The sequence below is a fragment of the Drosophila novamexicana genome, unplaced genomic scaffold (assembly GCF_003285875.2).
Source record: "Drosophila novamexicana strain 15010-1031.04,08,12 unplaced genomic scaffold, DnovRS2.1 tig00000108-arrow-pilon, whole genome shotgun sequence".
Taxonomy (NCBI): Eukaryota; Metazoa; Arthropoda; class Insecta; order Diptera; family Drosophilidae; genus Drosophila; species Drosophila novamexicana.
Genome location: NW_020824772.1, coordinates 589201 through 615578, shown reverse-complemented (window position 1 = coordinate 615578; position 26378 = coordinate 589201). Strand labels below are relative to the sequence as shown.

General features: G+C 37.8%; 2 protein-coding genes across 2 annotated transcripts; one reads left to right on the top strand and one right to left on the bottom strand.

Moving 5' to 3' along the window:
- Nucleotides 1–100: 100 nt before the first annotated feature.
- Nucleotides 101–11336, bottom strand: LOC115772075 (elongation of very long chain fatty acids protein 1). The gene is made up of 6 exons (XM_030718026.1): nucleotides 10844–11336; nucleotides 7827–8017; nucleotides 7672–7752; nucleotides 5789–5951; nucleotides 5582–5718; nucleotides 101–914 (listed from the first exon to the last, which is right to left on the bottom strand). The coding sequence occupies exons 1-6, from the start codon at nucleotides 11001–11003 to the stop codon at nucleotides 612–614; spliced, it is 1035 nt and encodes a 344-aa protein (XP_030573886.1). The 5' UTR covers nucleotides 11004–11336; the 3' UTR covers nucleotides 101–611.
- An 8880-nt stretch (nucleotides 11337–20216) lies between these two features.
- On the top strand, nucleotides 20217–24976 carry LOC115772102 (elongation of very long chain fatty acids protein AAEL008004). Its single transcript, XM_030718067.1, has 4 exons — nucleotides 20217–20257; nucleotides 22924–23166; nucleotides 23253–23818; nucleotides 23884–24976. Exons 2-4 carry the CDS (start codon nucleotides 23106–23108, stop codon nucleotides 24154–24156), a joined length of 900 nt encoding a protein of 299 aa, XP_030573927.1. The 5' UTR covers nucleotides 20217–20257; nucleotides 22924–23105; the 3' UTR covers nucleotides 24157–24976.
- The last annotated feature ends 1402 nt before the right edge of the window (nucleotides 24977–26378 follow it).

Below are 26378 nucleotides of genomic sequence, written 5' to 3'. Positions count from 1 at the left end.
TTTGCCAAACTGGGCAAAATTCGATATATATATATATATTTATATATATATAAATATAAATATATATTTATATATATATAAATATGTATATATATACATATATTTATGTATCTATTTGTTAGCGGCGCGCATTTTCGAGGTTCTAAAATTAAATGACTTAAACTTATGCTTAAGATCGTAAAAATTGACCCAGTTCTACTTTAGTTATCTAAGATACATTGACAAGCAATCAAGCAAAGTTATCTATATGGTCAGTAGGTGCAACAAAATTAAACCCAGACATATATTTATCTTTCTATTTACACTATATTGCATAACCCCTGGCAGAAAATCAAAATCTATGCTGGCTAAGCATTCGATTTTTTATTCTCTTTCTTTTTTCTTTTATGTTTTTGTTTTTTTTTTTTGGGCATTTTTTGCAGTTCTAGCTAAACACATTTATGGCTCCCCATTTGAATTAAAGTAAAACCTTTGTACCAAAAACGACTTCCAAATTGGCGAGCTGCCCGCCTTGTGAACCAACACCAATTTCTATCGTATTTTACAGCTTTTAGCAAGCGAGCAGCGCTTGGAAGCATTTTTTTCTCTCTATTTTTTGTCGCAATAGTCGCCTAGTGGGCCTTCAATTTGTGCGCCAGGATCTGCTCCTGTTGCTGCTGCTTATCCTGTTGTAGTGCGCTGTTGTTGTTGTTGTTGCCATCAGCTTTCGAGCTTAACGCTCCCGCCGCCAGCTGCTGCTGCTGCTGCTGCTGCTGAGCCTTGGACTTCCGGTAGCTCTGCATATAGAAGTTCATGAAGAGGCAGAAGAATATGGATGCATTCAGCAGCAGAAGCGCCGAGATAAACTTGGAGAACTGGCACTGATTGCTGAAGAGCGCTCGTGTGGTATGCACAATGCAAAGCACAAACTGCGCCTGTAAAGAGGAAGCAAGCAACAATTGTAAATGTGTAATTCAGATTAATAATATAAATAAATATATGGCTAGGAAGAGAATTTCGTGCGAATTGTTTAGAAATTGTCTGGTTTTCAATACTGGGAATATGTTCAAGGGCTGGCATTAAGTTAAGTTGGGGGCGTGGTTAGCAGCGGAACCGACAACGGAAGGAAACAAAAGAAAAAACGTAAAACTATAAAGAAATTAAATGTAAGCCCTGAAGTGTGGCCAGGCGCAGAATATTTTAATTGCCCGCAAATCAAATGGCAAATTACGCGCTCATGGGCCGTAATCACCCTTGAGCGTGGCAAGGTAATCAAAAAGCGTTTACTAGCGCAGCTTCTGTTGTTTGCCTGTTGCCAGGCCAACATACACTTGGAGAAAAGTCAAGAGTTTTGAGAAAATTTTTGTTAGTTATCAGTTATCAGAGAGAATTGGAGTGGAGAATTGGAGAATTCCGTTGAGAAGTTTTTACATTTACAGGCATGCAAGCTGTGTGTTACGATAACACTAGAATTTTTAATGGTGTTTTTCTGTGAGTGTACGAATATGTGCATTATAAACACACAGACTGCAATTTGCCATAATAACTGTAATGTCATATAGGCATGGCTTCTAGTATATAGAGCCCAGTGTATTGCTGCCTGTTTGTCTGGCGCTGACTTTGACTGGTTTGCACGCTTCGCTGTCTGTCTGCGGCTAACAAGTTCGTTGTCTAAGTCTTTTGATTGCTGCTCTCATTGACCTTTTTTGCGACACCCCATAAGTGTGCGCTTTATGCAAGCCATAATTCAGATTGCGATTATCGATATTGTTATGAATATTAATGGTTGGCAATTTATGTATTTTTCAGATTTCAATTTGCTAATGGCCGGGCATCACCTCGCCCAATGCGACTGCACACGCCCACGCTGCGAACGCCCACTTATTTGTTTTTGATTTTTTCTATTATTCTTATTATTTATTTAGTTATTTTGTTTTTGTTACTGTCTTGTTTTCAGCTAGTTGGCAACTTGCGCTTTTTGTGACCTACAAACAACGAGCAACATGTTGGTCAACCAAGCGCTGCAAGTTTCCATTAACACAGCCATGCCAAACGCTGCAAAGTCACTGAGCCAACAACACGATCCACACGAGCAGCCATACACACACACACGCACACACAGTGGACCAAGAGTTGGCTGGCCAAAAAGCCACTCGTTTTTGGCCAAATGCAGTATTGGTCGCATTTGAACGTTGAAAGCAAACGTCAACGCTTAAGCGCTCCATTACACACGCAATTGCAGCCACATGTGTGTGTGTTTCAGTGTGTGTGTGTGTGTCTGTTTGTACAAGTGCATCTGAGTGCACGGTGGATGTAAGTGGTTGCTATTGTGCGCAGAGTTAAGAAGTCAAACATATTACTAGAGCCAACTGATGGCCTCTGTGAAATCGGAAGCAGCTATTAAAAAAAAAACAATGGAAACGCCTTCAATATTGTCGGCCCCAAAGTTTTCCTATAGCTGTGTAGTATTTTCTATAGCTTTCAAGTTTTCATTTGTTAAATTTTCAATTTTGAATTTAGCTCTGTAGTTTAAGAGCTTAACATAAGTATTATTAAACTTAATTAAATCTGCAAGTGCTTGACATCATTTGCAGTTATGGACAAAGGCTGTCACATAGTCGATGCATTTTGTTTTAGCATCTAATATACCCTATATTCATTTTATTAAAGAACGAATAATAATAACATTAATTGTATTATTATTTTATATTAGCATTATTATTAGTATAATTATTATTACTATGAATATGTATATGAATATAGGATATATTTATGAGTTATTTTCCGAACTGCTGGATTTGAACCAGTAACCTTCTTGATCAGTTCCCTAAGCACTTAGAGAAGATATACTTTTTTGAGTTAGAGTGTGAATTCAGGTTCTTTGATGCATATAGAAAAAGTCAAGTACCTTGATATGCCATATTTGGAGGAATCTACAGAGATGGCTAGCCCGACTAGCAAATACCCCGGATCAGGCAATTAGAAGTGGCGTGTGTATCCAGAAGTGCCACTTGCACAACTGCAGCATACCCCGTCTTATCCATTTTTAATGGTTGTGTATTATGCGAATTCTTGCATAATTTGCAGAGGTGTGTTTTACTAATGATATAGCCAGGCTATGATTATGGAACTGATCTGATATGTTTTTGGGCAACGTGTAAGAATTGTTGCGAATGCAATTTGGTGCATTGGCCAAGAAATGAATTTAAGTATTAAAACAATTGTTTAACAGATGCAGATTTGAATACCACTGTGGCAGCTGCGACGACGACGACGACGACGACGCCGGCGCCATCTGCACAATTGGTTGCGCAATCGAGAGGTCTAGTGTGGGGCAGTAGTGTGGTAGACGTTGCCGGCAGTTGGAAAATATGCAGTTGCACTTGTAATGTGAACGAGTGTTGGGATTAGCAAACGGGCAAAACAGGCGCCTGGAAACCGAAAGCGGCAATTTGCCGGTCAACTTTTACCCATAAATACACACAGACACACACACACACACACACACATGGATGGAGTGGCTGTGGCTATGGCTCACTGGCGCTGGCTGTCGTCGACATAGACACTCAACACTCATAGACAACATAGACAACAAGTTCGCTGCGGCGGCGCATAAAAGTGAACGCGACGAACGAGCGCGAGCACGAGGCACATTCATTGCCGCAAAACGGAACAACGGCTAAAACAGCAAATGGCGAATGCCAAGCCAAAGATAATGTAATCGAAACTGGTCGGATCGGAGCGCGCGAAAATGTGGCAATTTGTGGAATTGGCGCAGCAACCAAAATGCAAGGATGTTGCAACAAAAGCGGGCAACAGCAGGCGCTGTGGCAGCCGCAGCCGAAGCGGCAGCGGCAGTGACCAGCATTGGCTAATTGGAACTTAAACTTGTTCGTCTCTTGCCAAATTAGACTGTGTGTTTGTGCTATTCATAATATTGTTGATATTGTTGCGGCTGCTTTTGTGTCTAATAACAACAAGAAGAGCTGCTGCTGCTGCTGCTGCTGCAACAACAGAGAGCTGCGGCAGCTAAATTATGCGCCTGATGCGCCCATGTTTATCTGCTTATGCATATTGCATTTGATTGCCGTGTCATTAAACAAAAAAAAATGTCAACTGCGCTCAAAGAATCAAGTGAAGTTTATACATGAGGCGTACATCTATATGTATCTAGACGAGCATATATAGCCGCGCGTCTAATGTGCATTTTGCATGCATATACATTAGAGTTGGGAGCGTGACACGAGTCAACACGAGAAGAGACTAATATCGTTTTGGAGAAGGAGGAAAACAGAATGGAATTATTTTGAAAAAAATGTAAAGCAAATATAAAGCAATGCTTTTTTTAAGATAGTGAAAATAAAACAGAAAAAAATTCAAATATACTTATACATTTTTAAATATTAATATATTCGAGGAGTCTGTGATCGTGAATTTTGCATGCATATTTCCGAATTATGTTGCGTGTCGTGTTCTCAAGATCAGAGACGAGCCGATCTTCAATGACTACGAGACGCGTACAAAGTGACCGAACGTTTGACAACTCAACTGTGTAGCCCAGTGAGCCCCAAGGCAAGACACACACAGACAATACTTAGAAGCAGGCCAGCGACAATAATAACAACAACTTACAAATAACAACAGTAGCAGAACTAACTAAACTCGACAAGTTTTATGCGTTTCAAGAATTTCGCAACATTGAAATACTGCAATGAAAACGTATTTACCGACGAATACATACCATGTGTGTGCACACACACATACACACACACATTGGAAGACTGCATGGAAAATCAGTGGAGTGGCGCAAATGCCATCGCCACTGAGAAAACGGAAAGACAAGCAGCCAATTGAAATCTAAAACTAAAGCTGAAAGTAAAATCGAGCTTTAATTAACAACAACAACACCAACAACAACGAAAACGAAAACAAAAACCCACTTGACGGGTCAGCATAGTTAGATATTTTGGTTAGTTATTACATTAAAACATTAACTAGTTGTCGTGTCCAATAAACAGGTCGTAGAACACAGTTCGTGGGGCGTTTTGAGGCCAGCTAAGAAAGTGACAAGCGGCGCAATGAACCCCAAGTGCTTAAAGCCGATGTCCATAACGGACACAAATTATGTAAGCCGCAAAAAAACAAAAAAAAACAAAAGACAAACTGAAAATCTGCCAACTTGGCCTTTGGCTGAAGCGTTGACTGAGTCGCTGGCTGTCTGCCTGTCTGACTGTGTGTGCGTGTGTGTGTGTTAAACACAAACCACTTCCACTTGCAGCTGAGTGTGACTTGGCCTGGCCAGTTGCAAGACACAGTTAGAAGCATTAAGTAACATGTTTCTTTTTTTTGGTTTTTGGGGTTTTTGGCAATAGGTATATCCAGCACGTTTAATACCATTTTATGTGACGGCGGTCAGGTCTAACAGGTTTGCCAATGGGCTCTGCCGGAGCCTTAGTTAACTATATACATATATATAATATATATATTTCGACCAAGACAAACTTCTAAACAAGTTTCTATGTAGATTCGCGTGGCAGCTAGCCAACTATATGGTATGCTGGAACAGATTTTATTCTGGTAATGATGACTTGGCGACACTTACGATCTGCAGCTCCGTCATGTATTTCTTCCACCACAAAAATTTGGCATACTCCGGTCCCATGGCGGACATCATGTAGTAGAAGTACATGCACACATGCACAAAGTTGTTCAGCAGATTGGGGAATGTCGCATTGCCGCCTATGTAAATCAAATTGAAACTAAGTCAAGTCTGTACGGAATTTATTTATTATTATTTATCTTAACGCACCTGCCAGGAACTTGACCAGCACCCAGGTCTCCAGCGGCGTCACCGAATGATGATAGACATGCAGCCAGGTGATTTGCGATGATTTCTTGCGCAGCACAAAGAACACGGTGTCGGCGAACTCTGTTAGCTTGGATAGATAATAAATGTAGCACAGATTCAGCATCTATAAAGAAAGAGAGAGTGAGAGAGTGAGAAAGGCAGAGAGCTGGGCGTTAGCTGGCGGCAAGGTCGTATTGGTCAGCGATTCTTGAAGCGTGGCCAAACTTGTTGATGACATTGGCAAACAATTTCCATTTCAAGCATTTCGCTGCGTTGTCACATTTTGTGCGGGCCACACGGCGTATGCGCAATGTAAACAAGCTTTACGATAGGTGTCAACAGCGCCGCAGCTGAAAATTTATGGCAACCAGCACTTGACCTTCAGTTTATGGACTGTTTTCTTTGTCATGATTTTTCCCTGGCGGATGTGAAATATATCAGAGTGTGGAGGATTATGCTCTTCGAGCAGCGGATCTTTGGGTTTGTGTTAATATGCGCCTGCTTTATGGCCAATATCGAATTTTATGAGTTTCGCAGCTCATTGATTTGCGGCTCAAACAAGAGGCCAAACTGGGCCTAAAGTGTTTGATTATATTTTTGACAAATGTGGTTTACTTCGACTGCTAAGCACCATAAAAATGCACAACCTTGGTTTCCAACAGCTATGTAAATTTATGTGCTTTTTTTGTTTTTTTCTCCGATTTTGTTTGGGTTGTTGCACTTTTTAGTTCAGCCTAACTTCGCCATTTAGGTTTTAAGCCTTACAAAATTGGTGCCAAATTATGCATTTAAGCTTTAAATGCTTATTAACCAATTATTTATTTAAATGCTTTTACGCCACACAAATTGAATAGCTTGAGAGCTTTCTGTGCAAACAATAAGATCGACAGGCGTAACAAATTGCGCGTTGATTAGCAAGAACCAAAACGCACATTCAATTTGGCCCTACTCGACTTTGGCAGCTGCTTTGTGGCAGCGCCAGAAGCCATAATTAAGCTAATGTTGGCAACAAAAATATGAACAAAAAAAAAAAAACAACTGACCAAATGACTGGCCAAAAATCGCTTTTTGTACTGTCTGTGCCTGAACTTGAAAACGAACGTGGCCAATGATTCATCCAGAGGCAACGAACTGCTGCGCAGACAGCAAAGATATAACAAGTAAAAGTGCTCGAGTCGGCAGTGCACGACCAGCAGATACCCTGCAAACAGCGTTAAGCGAACTTTGTCTAGCCATTGTGCTTCTTCTTCTTCTTTCAGACAGACACGATTTCTAAGAAATGCAGTCTTGCCTAACCTCGGTGCTTCGATCTTTATGAAACTCGCATGGATTAAATATGCCAACCAAATGTGCGTATATAACAAAGCGCAAGGATCTGCTTTAAGAAATGAGCTTTCCTCTTTTTGAGGGCAAAGCTATCTAAACAATTACATATTTTATTTAAGAAACTGTACACCAAAATTTGTGAAGCTAGAGCTCTAGCTCTAATAATTTTGAGGTGATATGCTTCGAAAGCCATATTATGAAAATGGAAAGAGATTAACAAGATTTGCGTACGGCATAGAAGAATTTTCATTACAAGTAACAGGCTTTCGCTTTTGTTGTATCTGAGATCGCCACATTCTCTGAAAAGGCGTCCTGCTCAAGAATATATATATATATTTTATGGGATCAAAGATAACTTTGCTTCTGCCTGTTTTAAACTTAGTTAATGGGTTCGGGGTAGCAAATGTTAAGCTAATAAGAGTGAGCGCACCTATTAATTTTTATAGGTAGCACAGAATTAGACGCGTGTGCTAATAAAAATCGAAAATTTCGCGTGTATGCAGTCTCTTGAAACCTACCCGCTTAGACATGGGCCCATCCGAATAGTCAACCGGTTGGCACTTCAGATTGTAGTAGTTCAGCCAGCCTGCCATTAAATGCTGTAGAATAAAAGAAACCCGTTAATAAAGTTGTTAAAAACAAAAGTCACTTCCTAGTGCAATCAAAAGCTTACCTCATAGAACATGTAGCCGCTGAGCAGCACCTGGAAGGCATTGTAAACGACAAGTGTGCGGCGCAGCTGGAAGGGTTTGCGGTCTCGCATAAAGAAAGGACCCAACACCAGCACCCAGGATAAATAGATGGCGACCAGGCCGAATGTGAAGAGCGGATGCTCCATAAGGGGAAAGCGTACAGCACGCGGATCTGTCAAGTCACAATAAAATGATATATAACATATATTACATATTAATTATAAATTTAAATCATCTTTCTCTCTCGTTCTCGCTTCTGATCTCTCAGTCTTTCAACTTATGCAAATGCTGACGTATTCCGTGTGTTATTGTAGAGTCAATGGCATTTAATTATTTGCACTCAACGTTTATAAATCTGTAGAATTAATCTTAAAGCCAGTAGCCAATTTGCACGAATGAATGAAATCGTGGCCAGCTACAATAAAACCTAAACAAAATGCCGGTTCTGATTGTTTGTTTGTTTCTATTGACTATTCACTACGGCTCGGGGTGTAATGCGAGCGGCTCAAGTGGACAATTAACTTGTTTACACTTAGGGTTTTATTTGAATACAGCCGCAACAACAGCAACAAGAACCAAGAAGTACATTAGTTTAAACCGGACTTGCAGGTAACACTTTAATGGAACCGTACTGGACTCTAAATTGGCTTAGTTAATACGACTAGGCGGCAATGTCGTCATTGATTGTTATGAACAATGAATCTTGAGTGAACCCCATTTACAAATCTGTTATTGATTTTTCCATCAATTTTCCGTCATAAATAAATAATTTTCCTGAATAAATTCCTCAAGCTAATCACAAATATTTCGATTAGAAATTTTCCACTGCAAGGCCTTTCCGCAGGCATTGATTGCACATGGACTTGGAATCCAAAGGTTTTTAATTTATTGTCAACAATTTGTTAACTCAAATTTCTAGAACTTTGAAGAGCCTGCACTGTTTCTTTTTGCAATAGTTGCTCTGCAAATTAATTAGCAACATTTTTGTGTACAAATTTGCATAGCATAAAGTTTTAACGAGCTGGACACCTTATTTAACATAATGTGGAGCTCAGTAAAAACTAAATATTTAATTTGTGTTTGTCAAAAAATTTGCATTTCTTGAAAATTAGAAGAGTTATGTGCTATGTTCCTCTGTTCCTCTGTTAATGTTATGCAATCTATTATTAAGCTCTAAAAACCATTTTGAATACAAATTATAAACTAATGAAAAGTTATATACCCTGTCTGGATTTCTGATTTATTAATTAGTTTGTGCCTATATATTCTTACTATAACAATAATCAAATCACGTCTGACTAGGTCTATCTTAATCAAAGACACACGTGTCTGTATATATATATATAGCACAAACATTAAAATCCAAATTATCTATAGACGATAGATAGATCTATATCCTAAACGAAGTCACACATGTGTTTGTTTATATATAGCACTATCTATATCGATATATATATCATTAACATCTAAAGCCAAATCACGTCTAAGTAGATATATTTCTTAATTAAAATGAACATGTATCTGTATGTATATAGCACTATCAATATCTATATTGATATCTATTTCTATATCACTTTCGATATCTATATCTCCTTCATCTTTCTCAATATCCTTCCAATTCTCAATATCTCAATTAAACATAGATACCTTTATCTTTATATGTCTATATATACATAACTTTATATATATATCTTTGTCAATATCAATATCTGTAACTACATCTATATATATCTCAGTATCCAAATACTTTTGAACATCTATCTTCGAATTTAAATATCTATATCTCCATTTACACTTGCATCTATATCTATATCTATCTCTATTTATATATAAATTTATATGTATGCATATTTATCTACTGCTTCTTATGCTTGTGTCCTAGATTTTTTTGCCATCTTAGCTATTGCAAAACATTTCCTATTGTCGTCCATGTCAAGTTTGTGTTCTAAGTCTTTTGTTTTTAAAAAATTTTCTTTTCCTCAATTCTCTGTTTATTGCGGACTTTTCGAGCATTTGGCATTCGCATTTATTGCTTATATGTATATTATGTCGTTTGGCATGGCTCACGCTGTCGGCTTTGCTTTTAATTGCTACTACCTTCCATTGACCTTTTCACCCGCGCGCGGCAGTCAAGAATGTCAATATGCTATGTGTGCGATTGTGTGTCTGTGTGTGGTGTATAATTAAACACGTTTTAAAAAGAAAACGAAAAACCAACCAAAAATATAGAAAAAAAAATGGTATACGACTAAATAAATCGTATTGTAAGCACATATGGCATATGCATCATCTTCAGCAAATGTTATTGTTATTATTGTTGTACGGATGCGTATGTATACATATTGTATGTACTGTACATGCTCAGCTGCACACAACAAATGACGACGGTCGCGTCATAAAAAATGTTTAAGTTCAACTATGTAAATACATTTTAATTACGTTAATAATTGTCAAAAATACAATTGGCATTGCCAAGGTCGCCATTAAATACACAAAAGAAACCTTTTTTAATTGTCCTAGAAGTATTTTTTGTTGTTCATTTTTGGTTTCTTTTAGGTTTTTTTGAAGTTTGTTATTGTCGCTTCGTGTTGTTGTTGTTGTTGCAGATTTGTGGCTTGCCAATTTTTGTGTTGTTACGATTTGCTTGTACGCAAAAGAAAAAAAAAAAATCATTTAAAATTTGGCAACTCATCGTGTTGTATGCTTTTTGGAGTCTTCGCTTAGCTGTGATCTTACAGCGTAAGCTGCCAATTGAGACAGTGCACCAGATGGGCTAACATTTAAGATTTCCACTTCCCGGAGTGTTCGACAAACACTTTGATGGCTTAGCAATGACATCAGACATACCCAGTTGTGCATGTGCTGAACTTTATGAGGGACTTTTTTTTTGTTGTTTTTTATTTTGTTTCATTATTAGCCCACATTTGATATGGCCAAGGGGCGCTACTAACTGCAATTTGCATTTAAGCATTTTAGCATTTTAGCATTTTACACCTACCGCCGTAATCCTCCTCGACGAGCTGGTAGTAGCGCTGCACCAGCCCCGTGTAGTTGCGGGTCAGATGATGTGTTTTAAACTCATCTAATGCAATGTTGGCTATCTCAACGACCATCTCGTAGCGTGTGCTGCTGTTGTAGTTGTGGTATTGCATAGCCATTTTGTTGGACTGTATATAAACTCTATATACGATAAGTTATTCCTATATATATTTATATATATATATTTATATATCCTGTATCCTATTTGAGTGTTGCTCGCTTAACAGGCCTCTTAGTCAATGTCAGCTGGTAAGAGCAAACGACATGCTGCCACGTTAGTTAGTTTTGAAGATTTCGTTTATTTTTGGCCAAACGGGCACAAATTCACAGCACTTCTTATTGTTTTTTGATAGAATCTGATTTGATTTGTAAGTCTCGTTATTAGCACGCGTTGCTTAGCATTTGCTGATTTTAGTTAGCCACCAATTTGAACCACCGCACCGTAGAAATGTTTATGCTCAACTGAATCTAAAACTTCTCAGCAATCACAAGATAAAGTAAGTTTTTAGCAGCAGCGCCGGCAGCGACGCCAACGCAGGCAGCGCTGTGCAAGTAGGCACGGGTATGTACCCCAGTCTACACACGCACACACACACACACAAACCCTCAATAATACACACATTCGTAGATTGGCTCGCCTGGCCTAAGCTCAAAAACTTGACGAACGTTGTTAACATCCACACAGAACGGCGGAAGTTTCGTTAAATTCGACGCTTGCGTGTGTGTGTTAGTTTGTGTGTGTATGTGTAGATGTTTGCGGCTCTAAGCGCTGCTTATTTCGTGACTGTGTGTGTGTGTGTTTGTGTGTGCAGCTTGGCTTGGCCCACTGAGCGTCGCTCTGGTGTTAGCTGATTTAGCAAGTTCCGAATGGCATTCAACTTTGCATATGTTGTTGTTGTTGTTGCTTATGTTGTTGTTCTTGTTGTTGTTGTTGTTGTTGTGCTCATGAGCGGACAGATTGCAATTTTTATGGGTCAATGCACTGCAAAACGGGGGATGGTCTTAATAAACTAGTTTGGATCAATGTGAGACTTTAAAACCTAAAAACCTTAGCTTAAATACAGTATGTTAATTGAAACTGTTGAATACAAACTTATTTAAATTTAACTCAATATTTATGTATACTCAATATCAATTTATTATACAATTTAATGGTAAAGAAAAATATTGTTGACAATATTTATATTAATAATAATAAGCATAGAGATTGTTTCACTAAAATAGTATTTTGAATAAAAGAAAAACGGGTCAAATGCGTTTGGCTTAATTACATTTAAGTCAAACTTGTTGCTTGCCTGAATTGAGTTTTGCACTAAAAAACATTAATTATTGTCACTCACAAAACTGGTTAAATGCATATTTATTTTCTTTCAACTCTATGCTGGGCTGCTCGCATATGCATATGCATGTGTCCAGGCAATAGTTGTGTAGTTTGTTTCATTTACTCATAAAACAATCTAATTAATTACTTATTAGCTATTCAAAGACTGTGCATAAAATGTCTTGAGTTTTAAGTGCAACATTCCTAAAGGGGTTTTGCGTTGCTAGTTAATATACATTTTCAGAATTTTATGCTCTTAAGGCTTCCCGAAGATTAAAAAGTATTCAGATATAAAACGGGTTCACATTAGATACAAACACACATGCACACGGTTAAGAAACTATGGAACAAAAGTCAGCTATTTATATATATATATAGTATTAAAATAATAAAAAAAGGTTTTTGTGCTAAACATTAAATTTGATAGTTAGTGCAATAATTATTTTCATATGACAGTGGGAAATATGAGCATAAATATCATTTAATAAGCAACAAATGTCTTAGACTTTCAAATGTGTTAAATGGTTGTCAAAATATGCCTGCCCTAAGTTAAGTCTAATGCCAAGCATTATGCCAAAATTATCAACTCTTATGCCAGACTGTAAAGAAAAAAAAAAAAAAAAATAGTGAAACCAAAACAAGAATTTGGTATAATATAAGCCATACGCCGACTGTTGCTGTTGTTAGCTCAAGTCTAATTTTAAATTCTGGTTGCCCATTCATATATATTTAGACTTTCGATGTTTCCAAGCCAGTTTTTTATGCACACCCTTGGCGTAAATCATTTGAATATGTGATCAACAAATAAAAGTGGCATCCAGAAGCGTCTCGTTATCGATCAACATGCGTTAAGATCTATAAATTTTTCAGGTTGGACTCTGAACCAAAATTTTACGTGTGACCAAGAACGTAAGACCCTTCATCTATAACAAAATGTATGTGGGTATTTGTGGCTCGTGGCAGGGCGCGGACGTGCATGGACGAGGTCGCAATCGGTTGTCATTTTGTGTAAACAAAATAAAATCTTAATTATGCCATTGAGATGTGCGCGTGCAACAACAATTGACTGACTGCTCTGTTAAGACAATTACAAAATGATTCTCATTTGACAAATTAACATTGTCCAAAATGGTTCTTTAAAGTGCGCTTGACCCTCTGGCACTTGATTATTTTGGCCATGTTGGCAAATCCACAGCGAACTGTGCCTCAATGGCAGCAGGATGACATTGCAGTCGACGCTGTTGCTAACGGTTATCATAATGAGCACGATTTAGTCTAAGGCTTGATCAATTCTGCGCAGCTTGAGTTTCGTTTCATTTGGCATGAGCCGGACTTATAGCCGGTATGTGTGTGTCTATTTTTTTTTTATTTTGCTTTCACGGTCTAGGTCTAGGTCTTGGTTAGATGCCGGCTGTCGGAAGTCGCTGAAAAGTCGACAAAAAAACAGCTGACCAACATCGATGATAAATATACGCGGTGAAACAATCTAGCTACCGCCGTCTCATAGCTCCACTTAGCCCATGGCAAAACGCTTTTGACTCATAACTAATAATGATTTGTGTATTAAAATGTTTATGCATATATTAAATTTTGTTGCAGATGCGCGTCTTTGATTAATAGCCAAGGTGATGCAGTTTGTCAGCACTGCAAACTGTTTGAAACATTTCAATTTCACATCTAGCCAAATTTCATATACATATCCCTATACAAAGCTTAGAGTCTTTCTAAAAGTCATGCTCCAAAAGTGCAGCGTCATTAGCCGGCTAATAACTTGCTGGATTGAAGCAGACTAAAGAAAAGAGAAACAATAACAAAAGCATGTTGCTCAACAGCAATAAAAAATAAGGTAATCAATGCAATAATTTTAATTAGCAACCTCACATGAAATCAATATATTTCTAATTAAATTAGCACAACGTGCCGGGGGCGTGGGCTATCCAACTTGACCGCTAACCCCTGGTGCTTTTTTTCATTGATAAACGGAAACTTTTCGAAAGGCCCTCTGGCTGCTGACTGGCAATTTAATAAGCAACTATTAATCGAATCAACAGATATATATATATGTATATGCTATTATTCAGTGATTTGCAATTAAACAACTAGATTCAGTTTGTTAACAATGTTACACGACTTTATTGCCAGCGTCAGAGAAACAGTTAGGATATTCAATTGGATTTTCGTTTGGCTTGTGCGTTAAATGTCGATAAATGTAAATTTATCTTCGAGTTCGTATTAGCCAAAAGAGTCCGCTGCTTAACCGCTTTATTGTGACCTTGAAAATGTTTATCGGCTCACAAATTATGGCCCATTCTGTGCATATCGAATAATATTGTTTTGATAGGTATCAGACATGCTTCATAATCCCTTTTAATCCTACATATTACAATTAATTTTAATATTCTGATAAGCAGTATTAGTTTTATAATTGTCATTGCTTACATTACTATTATTATTATTATTAAAATAGTTTTTATTAATATTATTTATTATTTTTATTATTATTATTAAAATTAATATTAATAAATTCATATTTTTTATTATTATTATTATTATTTCTATTATGATTATTGTGTATTTTATTATTATATGTAATATATAATTTTCCATACATGCTATAGCTTAAATATCTTATATTGGCCAGATTCTAGCCTAGAATTTGAACCCGGATCTTGTTATTAATAATATATGTACATATATAATTTATACTATACGTAACTAAGAATTAGCTATTATTTAATACATCATATCATATCATAATAAATCTTGTTTGTGCTGTCGCGTATCCATTTCTCAATCAATTATAATACTCTTTGCGAGTTAAGCTAAACAGTGCAAAATAGTTGCGAACAACAAGGTAAATAAACAAAATGCTACAAGATTTTTTTTAAATTTGATTATCACAGCTTTTGCGTCTTGTGTGGATTTTGTGAAAGTTATGCCTGGTTTAGTTGGAAAGGATTTGTTTCAAAATAGATTCTAATGCAAAGGCTGATCATTACATATCATGTTTAATGTATTAGTTACATAGTTACATGTGAAACTAGATATACATATATGTATATGTTTTGTATAGGGAATCTAAAAGTCGTGAGCGCTCAACGTTGTTTGTTCTCGTTTGTTTTCATATAATGGCAAGCACACAAACATTTTGGTACTAATTGATAGCACAAGCTGAGAAGTTAGTTCGGCAATACCCAATGCAAACGGCGTGGACCAAAGAATCAGTAGTAGTAGAGACATTAGGAAAGGCCATAGCACACATGGTATTCACAATCCCCGAACCATAGATCCATTGATGGCCGCCCAGCTCCCGACACTCACTAATTTGCCCAAAAGTGCCGTGTGGCCATGTGGCAAGCCCGGCTGCTAATCAGTTGACCAAATATATATACTTATATGCGTTGCTTACAAATGCCACTGAGTCTGAATGAACGTCATATTTATGCATGTACCCATCATCGTTCACTTTGAGGCCAGTCAAAGTACATGAATCGCGTCATGACGGAGCAACAACCGCACAAGCTGTGAGTATGGCTAGTGTTAAGCGAGCGCAAGAAAAGCAAGCAAAAGTGATCTAGTGGAAGTGACCGACTGGGAGATACCCTGAACACAGCTTCCTTCTATACATAACTCCATCTTCTCGCAGCCACACATTACAGAAAGTGCAGCTTTGACTTTTACAGTCCGATCTTGACAATTTCGAATATATCAGAAATTTGTCAAACTTGCTCTGCACATGTTATACTATTATCTGGGTCTCCAAGATCAGCGCGTGCAGCCAGAAGGAGGGACATGCAGACATGGCTAGAACCTTTTCATACTGATCAAGAATATATAAAGTTCATGGGGCTGCTTGCGATTGCCTGTTACATACACTACCCTGCAGACATTATACCCATTTTCAACAGGTTCAGGGTATTCAAACATATATAAAGTCTCTACGACTTTGGAGTTGAAGTGAAGACAAAAACATAAACGCCGTTTAACGTGTAATTAGCACAAGTAAAGCCGCAAACTGGAAATGTTCTTGGCAACATTTAACCCCCGACTTTGAACTTGAACAGCGTTTATTTTATTTTTTGATTCTGACTTAATATATGCTCGAAATAATAGCTCAGCGCAAGCGAGTCCAAGAATAGTTCGTCAGACGCGCCGTCTTTGGCCAAACAAAATTTCAGCTTGAACTTGACATAGTTGGGTTCTTGCGTTTCTTCATTAAATCGCAAACTGCTCACCTCAAATTGGCCAACTAGAATTTAAAAAACATAAAACTATAAATTAATCAACTAAAATGCAAAACGTTTGCATAATGCTATACATTTAGCGCAATATGTAAAATCGTCTAACTGTAAGTAGGTTTATCGGCTTTTTCGCAGTTGCTTGCGATCAGGAAACGGAAGTATCTAAATGATTTTTTTTAATTTCTGTTAACTAATCTTTTTTCAATGCGTTAAACGAGTTTATGACAAGGGCACGCAGCCTCAACGGTATTTCGCTGATTTCGATTAGCCGCAAAAGCGTTGAGGCTACATTTGCCATCTCGAGCGATCCACAACACCAGACGCTAAATTATTAAACGGCGTGATATAATTTGATAGATTCAGACGGTATTTCCGTGCTTTAAAACAAGTTTAATTTGCGCCACAGTACACATCATAAAACTGGACTAATATGAAATAAGACTAGAACTGTTTCGCAGTGCAATGACTTTTTACAAACACATTCTCAGGTGTTCTTGATAATAGGCAAGGGCTTAAAATAACATTTACATGTATTTTAAATATATTTACTCCCAAATTTGATAACGGGAGATAAACGAGAAGATAATATTAAACGGTTTATTGATTTAGAGATCAAACCATGACCAAAGTGGTATCGCACATTAAAATAGGTGTAGTTTAAACAAAGTTATGGGACTTCAAAGACTGGGCCTGGCAGAAATTATGGACATGCGAGTGAGCGAGAGAGAAAGAGAGAGAGAGAGCAAGAGAGAAAGTCAAATAGATAGAACAAAATCAGATATAGGAAGAGGTCGATGGAGAGAGAGAGAGAGAGAGTGACAGAGAGAGAGAGGTAGAGAGAGCGAAAGAGAGAGACGGTAGAGAAAGAAGGAGGGAAATAAAGAGACAGTCCAAATTTTTATCCTTGACTTTTCACAAACCCATACTATTTCGAATTTATTTCTTGAAGATTACATTGATACTTATTTTGATGTTACGAGAACAACATTTAAATAAGTTTAAAATTAAATTCTTAAAAACATTATATCATGGATATAAACATAACTTTTTTTCCAAAAAGGTACACATATGTATTTAAATTTAGAAACAATCTACAGTTACACGTTGACAAAGTCTTGGATTTGGTGAAGAAAGTAAAAGGATTTTCTTTTGTCATTTTCCACATGATTTTGTCAGAGAAATAAATTAAATTAATGATAGAGTACCAAATTAAATTTATATTTGAGAAATCGTTTTGTGCGAAGTTGAAGTTCAAAAACAAACATTTTATATTAAGAACATTTTTTTAGAACAAAAGATACATTTGACAAAATGTTCAATATATTTTTCAATTTATTATCCAATATGCAGAGATGTAAAGATGCAGATAATTAATTTGCCAATAAAAATATTTTAGTACTTTGAAAATTGGATTACTTTGGACCCTATTAGTTATGATTGAAATCTATGATTAATTAATTGGCATTTTATCTTTTTATTGCAGATTATTATTGCAACAGTGCCGACATGTGAAGAATAATATTATTAGTAGACTTTAAGGCGTCGAAAACAGTTTCAAAGCTTTAGCATGAACAGCGAAAAAATCAAAGCCAAGCTTAACTTTGAAAAAATATCTGGTCACATCTGTGGAAGCTCAAAGCCAAGCTAAAAGCAAGGAACTGTAGATGGCGCTAACAATGCTGCAAAGGAGCTGAAAATGCGCAAGCAGCAATTAAACGATACATTAAGCATTTTATTACAACAACTTGTCATTTACGGCTTGTAATAAACATATTAATGCTGTATTTAAGTAATTAATATAATAAAAGCCTTATTAATTAAAAGTGGCATTTGTAAAGCGGCTTGGGGAGTTGCATTTTATCAGTTTTTGACAAATATGACAATCTATCACAAGCTGTGGGCAGAATAAGTGTGTGAGGCGAAATTAACTAATAAATAATTTACAATTACTCGGAACTTGATACTGTCAAATTGGAAATTGGCAGCAAAACAAAGAGTCAAAGAAATGTGTACATTAAATTGCGCGTCTTTTTATTTTGTTGTTTTTAAAGAATCGCAATTAATAATTAAAAATCAATAATAATTGTTAACGGTTTTTTGTTGACGATATTTATATGTAAATAGTTGCGGAAGAAATTAGCATAATCTGCAAGTGGTCCGTGTCTTGCGGCGCTCGACTCACAGCTCGTGGCAGTCGTCTCCTCAGCGAGGTGGAAACATCTGCAGCAAGATAATAAACCAAATCAACAAACTTTTGCATATGATTACATTGTGTGTTTGTGTGTCCGAATGATCGGAGATTGTGAGAGACACGGCAAACAAAAGCAAATGACAAATCAGGTTGAATGCTGCTGCGGCCGGAAGACTGCGCGCTACGCTGCGTATGAGTAATGTCTTACATTTGACTAAGGATTAGCTATTGATAGGTGACGAACAGCTGTTATCATTCACAGCAGTAGGCATGCTGTCTAAGCCGGCTAATAGTAAAATTGGCAATCTTGGCCCACAGCAGCTGGTACCAGTCGAAGCCAAACTGGACGAGTTTTGCAGGCCATAAAAAGAAAAAACGATAAAAATCTGCCGTTGGTCCGGCAGGGTCAAGTTCAATTTGCCGGTGACACAGTTAACCAAATTTAAACTTCAAGTGACCCCAGCCCCAGCTAGGTATCAGCAAATATTGGCCATTAATTCATATTGATACGAAGTTTGCCTCAAACTTGACCCGGAAGTGACATTGGCGCGTAATGGCGATCGACGTGTGGCTCGTGTGCTGTGCTCAAGAATTGCGCCCTGGGCTTTAAGAATTCATATGTAAATTATCAAAATGATATAATAATTTTTCGACTGGTTTTAGTTTTTGTCTCACCCGGTCAGGTGTCTCCTTGAATAGAGCCGCAATCAACGGAACTCAATGGCCAGCCAAATCTTGACCTTGAGCGCATGAAGATATGTTTTTCAACTTTTTTATTGTGCTCTATTTCCTCTCCCTGTTCATAAATACAATCTGATATTACAACATGTTTAAACACGTTGAATACTCAGCACTTGCTCGGCTCTAGTCAGAGGTCAATGCGTGTAATACTTTTGAGCCTAAAGCAAGAAAGTGTTTAAAGCTAAAATATGGAACAAGGTTTGGGTATGCCAAATAACAGATGTACCTAAAGCTTAATGCGTGAATATATTTATATAAAGTATGCATATAAATTATATAGAATATGTTTCCGAGTTCTTGCATGCTCTCTTTCGGCCAATACCATATTTTTTAGCCAATAACAACAATTATGGTAAGCATTAATTATTATACAAATGCTGCAAACGTATGCGCCAAAATCAATTAAAATTCAGTCAACAACTATTTGAAATAACCGGCAAACCTGACAACACTCTAGAGCCAGCAGTAAACTAAATGCCAGCTGAGCTGTTGCCAAAAGGCTGTTGTCATTATGCGATCAATAGAAACAAAAAAAAAAACAAGACCAGACAACGCAATGAAACGCAGCTTCCAAGCAAATGAGGCAACACAAAAGAACCTTTAAGCAGCAGATGAGACAACTAACAGCAGCAGCAGCAGCATCAACAGCAGCAACAACAACAACAACAATTGCCAGCAGCAGCAGCAGCAGCTAGCCAAGAAGAAACCACCACCACTAAGCCAACAACAACAACTAGTTGGTTAGCGGGAGGGGGCAAGGGCCAGTTTCGAAAACAAAATTCAAAAGCTATAGACGAAATTTTTATACATAGCAGCACACAAATCGGCGTAGCAGTTCAGTACGCGTACAAGTCTCGTGGGTAGCGGATGCCAGCAGAGGTCTCTCTCCCTTAATATACCAATAATTATACAAAATAACTAAAACTAAAAAAAAAAAAAAAACAAAAAAAGAAGAAAAAACAGTTGTCATGGTGTTAGCATTAAGAGCAGTCACTGTTGTTGTTGTTGCTGTTGTTGTGGTTGTTGCTGCTGCTGCTGCTGCTGTAAATTAAGTGTAAATCTTGGAGAAGGCAACTGTCAACTGCGACGATTGCGACAGGTGCTTGTGCTCCGATTTGTCAGTGCTTAAATATATATAAAGAAGATTTTAAGATTTTTAGAACTCGTGTGGAACTGCAGTGCATGCGTTTATCAAGTAGCCGCAGCGGGGCACCACTGGGAGCTGGGCGCTTTTTAGAGTTGCGCGCTTACCTAATTATTATGTAAATCATATGCAAAAATTTAACGGCACACGCGTGTCAAAAGGTTGTCACCAAGGTCATTCAACTTTTAGTTGACCCCCACCCCCCAACACAGCTCTCACTAATTAAGCCACAAATATGACGCATGGTTCTTACGAAATGTTGTCGCTTCGATTTGGCAATTGTTGACACAATTTGCTGCACACCTTAGGCGTAGCCAAGGCCCCAGTTAGAAGAAGCCGCCTGCCCCTGCTAAGCTTCAATCCCATTTTAACAAATGACTAACCAAGTGGAAATGCGGCGAACCACACACACACACACACACGCAAATCTCTAGATGATCGGAGGCGCAACGCAAGGCAAAGCGATTTGTATGCCTTGTCTTTGGCTAACACAACCGCCTGTGGATTCCCACCAAGGCACAGGTCTCGCCGTCTGGCTATTGGTCAGAATGGGCTGGCCCGAACGAAAAAACCAACAAATATGGCAAGGTCTTAGGCATCATTTGTTCATTAGCCAAGCGCAAATTTGATGGTTCATTTGCGCGTCTATTTGTTTATTTGACTTTTGTCAGTCTTAAAATTGATAATTTGAAAACCCGATTCTGTGCGGCATAGTTTTTGGGCCGAAAGTACGGTTTTTTTTTTTCGTTCCAAACACGGGCCTTTTAGCACCTCTATTTTTTAAGGTGTTTGTTTTTTGGTTTTTTTTTTTTTGGTCACAGCTCATTTTCTGGTTCGTTCTGCGTTTATTGTTGCAGCAACAAAAATCAAACAAGCGGCCAGTGCAGGAAATGAGCCAAACCAGTTGGCTTAAGGCTTGCGGCTTGTTAGAGTCAAGCTTTGCCCTTCAACATACAATAAATATATTTTATTTTGATCGAGCCAAATAGATGAAGTTGCCCAGAATATTGGTGCTAACTAAAAAACGCAGTCACGGAAATGGCCAAAAGACCGAGCCACTTAATAGCCGCTTGATAAATTGTGGCCTTTGCGGAGTTCAAGTAGCCACTTGTATCAGCTAGTTTACAGTTATTAGAGGGGTTTTTGTTGTTGCTGCATTTTGTTAATTATTTAACGTACAATTTGTTACTGCTTCGCTCGTTTCGTGCCACTGTGCCACACGTGAGCTTGTGGATGCCCAAAATTTGTGCTGCGTCGCCCAATTACTTGTGATCTTGTGAAGCAACTTGTTTTCTACGCTTGTTTAATTCATAATAATGAATATAATTTACTTTTACTCGGTTACATGATAATTTTGCATTGCACAGCAATGACAGACACACACACACACACCCAAGCAGGCACAACAACAGCCCAAAGTAAACGGCGACAGCTTTCAGCAGCCCAGGGTTTATTTTCATATACAGAGCATATTTTATATACACTCGTAGAGGGTTTTTTAGTTTCGTCATGAAATTTGTAGGAAAGAAAATTTGAAAGGAAAGATCTCCGAGCGCATAGAGTATATATATTCTTGATCCGCAACAACAGCCGATTCGATATGTCCATCTGTATTTCTGTTTGTTTCTATGGGAAATAGACCCTCAGGAAAAATAGGTCCGCCTTTTTGTATCTATTGATCAGATATCATAGAACTTCCACAGGGAAATTTGGTTGAAAATGTGAATGTGTTCCATGCTCCACAAATATGATCCATGCTTATCAACCTATGGCTACCTTATAATAACTCTTTCGAAAGAATCGATAAAATTTTTAGTTTTACAAATATATAACTGTTTAACGAGTTAGTTTAACGTAAGGTCAACGTTAACGTCAACAAATACGAGCTTCACAATTCTCCTCGCATATCTTTCAAGCTTTAAGCCATTTGTCTTCAAGGGTATTTAATCTTCGGCATGTCGAAGCTAGCAACTCTTTCGTGTTTTAATTTTTAGTTTTTGGTGCCAACATTGCGTTTGTCTAATAGCCACGCCCTAAGCGTTGACATCACACATCACACAGCACACAGCACACTGTATCTGTATCTGTATCTGTACCTGTATCTCAATTTGCATCTTTAGCCGCTTGAGCGTGCCGCAACTAAGAAGTCAACTGCTATCGTGTTTTTTTTTTGCTTTTGGCCAACTCATGCCCGCTCGGCAACAGCAACAGCAGCAGCAGCCGCTGCAAAACAAAAAGACCCAAAAGATCTTGTTAATGGCAAAGTAACTGGTCGCTGCTGCTGCTGCTGCTTCTTCTTCTTCGTATTAACCATTAACATATTTTTAAATATTTATGAACTTGAAAAACGCACACTTTTTCTTAACTTATTTTCAATATGAATTCTCCCTACCCATTGCAGAACATTGGACAAAACTCGTTCGCTTCGAGCATTTTGTGTTAGACGCTTGCGCGCTTAGCAGATTTTTAAATTTCACACACAGCAACAACTTCTTCCTCCCCCCTCTTCCCACCGGTAACCCACCAAAGGTTTGTTTTAAAACACGATAACCAGCAGAGGAAGTTGACACACAAAATTTAAAAATGGCGGCCGTTAACGCAACACAAACGGACTATTGGAACTTTCTGTTCATCGAGCTGGCCGGTAAGTGTCATTTTTGGCAACAGGAATTGACAGCAGGATTCAAGCACGTAACCTTCTTTGATTATATTTTATCTTTTCTTATATAGATCCGCGTACCAATGACTGGTTCCTGATCAAATCGCCGTTGCCGCTGCTGACCATTCTGGCCTTCTATCTGTACTTTGTGCTGTCGTGGGGTCCACGTTTTATGCGGGATCGCAAGCCCTTCAAGCTGGAGCGCACGCTGCTCGTCTACAATTTCTTTCAGGTGGTGCTCAGCGTCTGGATGGTCTACGAGGGCGTGGTCATTTGGCAGTATTACAGCTGGCGCTGCCAGCCAGTCGACTGGTCACGCACGCCGAAAGCGTACAGAGAGGCGCGTGTTGTCTATGTTTATTATCTGGCCAAGATCACCGAGCTGCTGGACACGATCTTCTTTGTGCTGCGTAAGAACGATCGTCAGGTGACATTCCTGCATGTGTATCATCACACAGTCATGCCCATGATCAGCTGGGGCACATCCAAGTATTATCCTGGCGGTCATGGCACCTTCATTGGCTGGATCAACTCGTTTGTGCATATCATCATGTACTCGTACTATTTCCTGTCTGCATTTGGACCCAAAATGCAAAAGTATCTGTGGTGGAAGAAGCACATCACCAATCTGCAAATGGTAAGTGCAAAATAGATCAGTGTATATGTATATATATGTAATCGTGCCCATTTATTTCCACTTAGATTCAATTCTGCTGTGCTTTCATACATCAAACCCAACTGCTCTACACCGACTGCGGCTATCCGAGATGGTCCGTTTGCTTTACGCTGCCCAATGCCGTGTTCTTCTACTTCCTGTTCAATGACTTCTACCAGAAGTCCTACAAGAAGAAGCAGGCAGCGGCCAAGGCCAAGGCCGACAAGGAGAGCATTACCAACAACAACAACGACAGCTGTGCCAAGAATCTAAATGCCGCCATAGCCACAAATACAGCACAGCAAAAGAAGGTGCTGTAGAGCAGCTAACCCCTCCAACCCCTCCAAAAATACCACAGACACACACACACACACACACACACACACACACACACACACAAACACACAAATACGTAATGGGAACTCACATACAAAATTTATATATGCACTGAAAAAATGGTTTATCTAAAGTTTAGAAAGTCGTCATAAAATAATTATTTTACTAAGTTCTTCATTTTCCTATATTTAGAAAAATTGCAGAAAATGTGCAACATTGCAATTTTCTAAATTTAAGAACGATTCACATTTGATGGCAACTTTCTAAAATTCAGGCAAAACATTTCATTTTCGAGTGTGGGAATTAAACCATCTAAATCTTAAGTTTATGGAGCGGGCGTTGTTCTATGCACAACTTTGTTGACTAATTTGTTAAGTAATCCGCCGCCGTCGCCAAAAAAAAAGAAAAAACTGAAAAAACAACAAGAAGAAAACAAATGAAAATATTGAGAAGTTGAGGTTCGAGTTAATAGGCAAACATTTAAATGCTTTTCGCAGCCATCGCTTCGTTTGATGTGTGTTTGACACAAATGAAAGAAGTTGTATGTTTTACGGCCCAAAAAACAAAAACCTTGATTTAAGTTAAGCAAACCCCTAGGAATACAAGAAGAAGAAGAATAAGAAGAAACCGGAATTAGTTGTGTAAATAAGTTAAGATACGCATTTGGCATAAGCAAATGTGCCTTTAGATTTTATACAAATAAAGTATACACTTATATATATACATAGATATTGGCATGTAAAGTACTTAGGCATAAACGAAAAGAAACCACAAATACAAAGAAATATACGTCATATTTTTCAAAAAAGAAAACAAACACCAAGAATTTTTGAATTATTTTTAAGCATTGCGTAGAATTTCTGGTGCTCCATGAATTGCAATTTTATCTAAATCATACGGATATAGCTGAGTGTACCGGAAGCATTAAATCTTTATCTAAGACATGGACAAAAAAGTTTGGACAAATGCTTTGGGCGTGCCAGAACAGGTCCCAGAGCTCGATCGATGCTTGCCATGCAGATTTATCAAGCTCATGAATTTTATTATAATTGCAGAACAGATATTGCCATTGTTAAGAACCCGGCAAGGCAGTCAAAAGGCATTATACATAAACCAATTTCAAGCTCACCTTGAGGATGACAGCCGTTAAGATGAGAATATTTATATATATATATATATATATATATATATTATACACATAAGTATAAACATATATAGTATTTGATGCGCACAGGCCATGGGTTTTTCACACAACCTTTTATTGATCAATTTGTTTGAAAAACGGAACCTTAAAACCCAAAGCGGAAGCTAAAAGCATAATTGACGGGCAGCGAGCAGCATCTCTGAGCATCAAGAGCTGCCAACAGTAGCATTTGAGCCGGTTCTGCTTTCGGCCTTGATCTTGACCACAAACTCTTAGCGTCTGCGCATTTGACTCTTTGTCTCTTCGATCTTCGGTCTGCTTTTGATTTTGTTTAGATTATCGCAGATTTCAGCGCAGGGTCGTGATTTGGGGTCGCCCAAACAATTCATGATGATATTTATTTTTTTTTTTTTCAAATTATAAATTGAAAAGCTTTTGGTCTAATTGAAAATTATATTCAATGACTATTAATCGGGTGCAAGAGAAATTTGCCTTTTGTGAGTATTTAAATTTATTGTTATTATATATGATTTTCATCAGTAAATAGCTTCAAATTGGAATCAATTATGAATCAGATTTGAAGGCTACATTTGCGTTTAGATCTTCCACAAAAATTAAAAACAATCTTGAGCGAGATTAATATAATAGTGAAGCCATATTTTATTAAATATATTTGCCAAATCGTTATAGAGCACAAATAAAAAGACTTGTCATTTTTACATTTCATTTTCGCACTCATTTCCATAAATTTTCAATTGTGCCTCAAAGTATGCCAGCTTTTATGAGACGCGAATTCAAATTTTTCAATATATTCCAAATGCTGGTGACCTGCTGACCCTTTGCTTTTAAATGAAAATCAGGCGATTCCATTAAACAAAAACTGAGAATCCAAAATATAAATAATTCTTACAGTCCCAGGCAACTGAAATCTTGATAAGATTTGAAGAGCTTAAGTGTGTCAATCAGATAAGCGTTAATAGGAAAGACTAAAGCTATAGTATATCTTAAAAAATGATTGTATTTCAATATTGTAGGGAACGGTGGAAGGTATCCAAATTTGGA

Bases quoted from the DNA above. Each gene is read 5' to 3' on its own strand.
- LOC115772075 (XM_030718026.1), bottom strand. From the start codon at position 11,003: ATGGCTATGCAATACCACAACTACAACAGCAGCACACGCTACGAGATG. The intron at 8,018-10,843 runs GTAGGTGTAAAA...GTGACTTGACAG, and splicing joins CGTCGAGGAGGATTACGGCG to ATCCGCGTGCTGTACGCTTT. The intron at 5,952-7,671 runs GTAGGTTTCAAG...CTTTCTTTATAG, and splicing joins ATGGGCCCATGTCTAAGCGG to ATGCTGAATCTGTGCTACAT.
- LOC115772102 (XM_030718067.1), top strand. From the start codon at position 23,106: ATGGCGGCCGTTAACGCAACACAAACGGACTATTGGAACTTTCTGTTC. The intron at 23,167-23,252 runs GTAAGTGTCATT...TTTCTTATATAG, and splicing joins TCTGTTCATCGAGCTGGCCG to ATCCGCGTACCAATGACTGG. The intron at 23,819-23,883 runs GTAAGTGCAAAA...ATTTCCACTTAG, and splicing joins ACATCACCAATCTGCAAATG to ATTCAATTCTGCTGTGCTTT.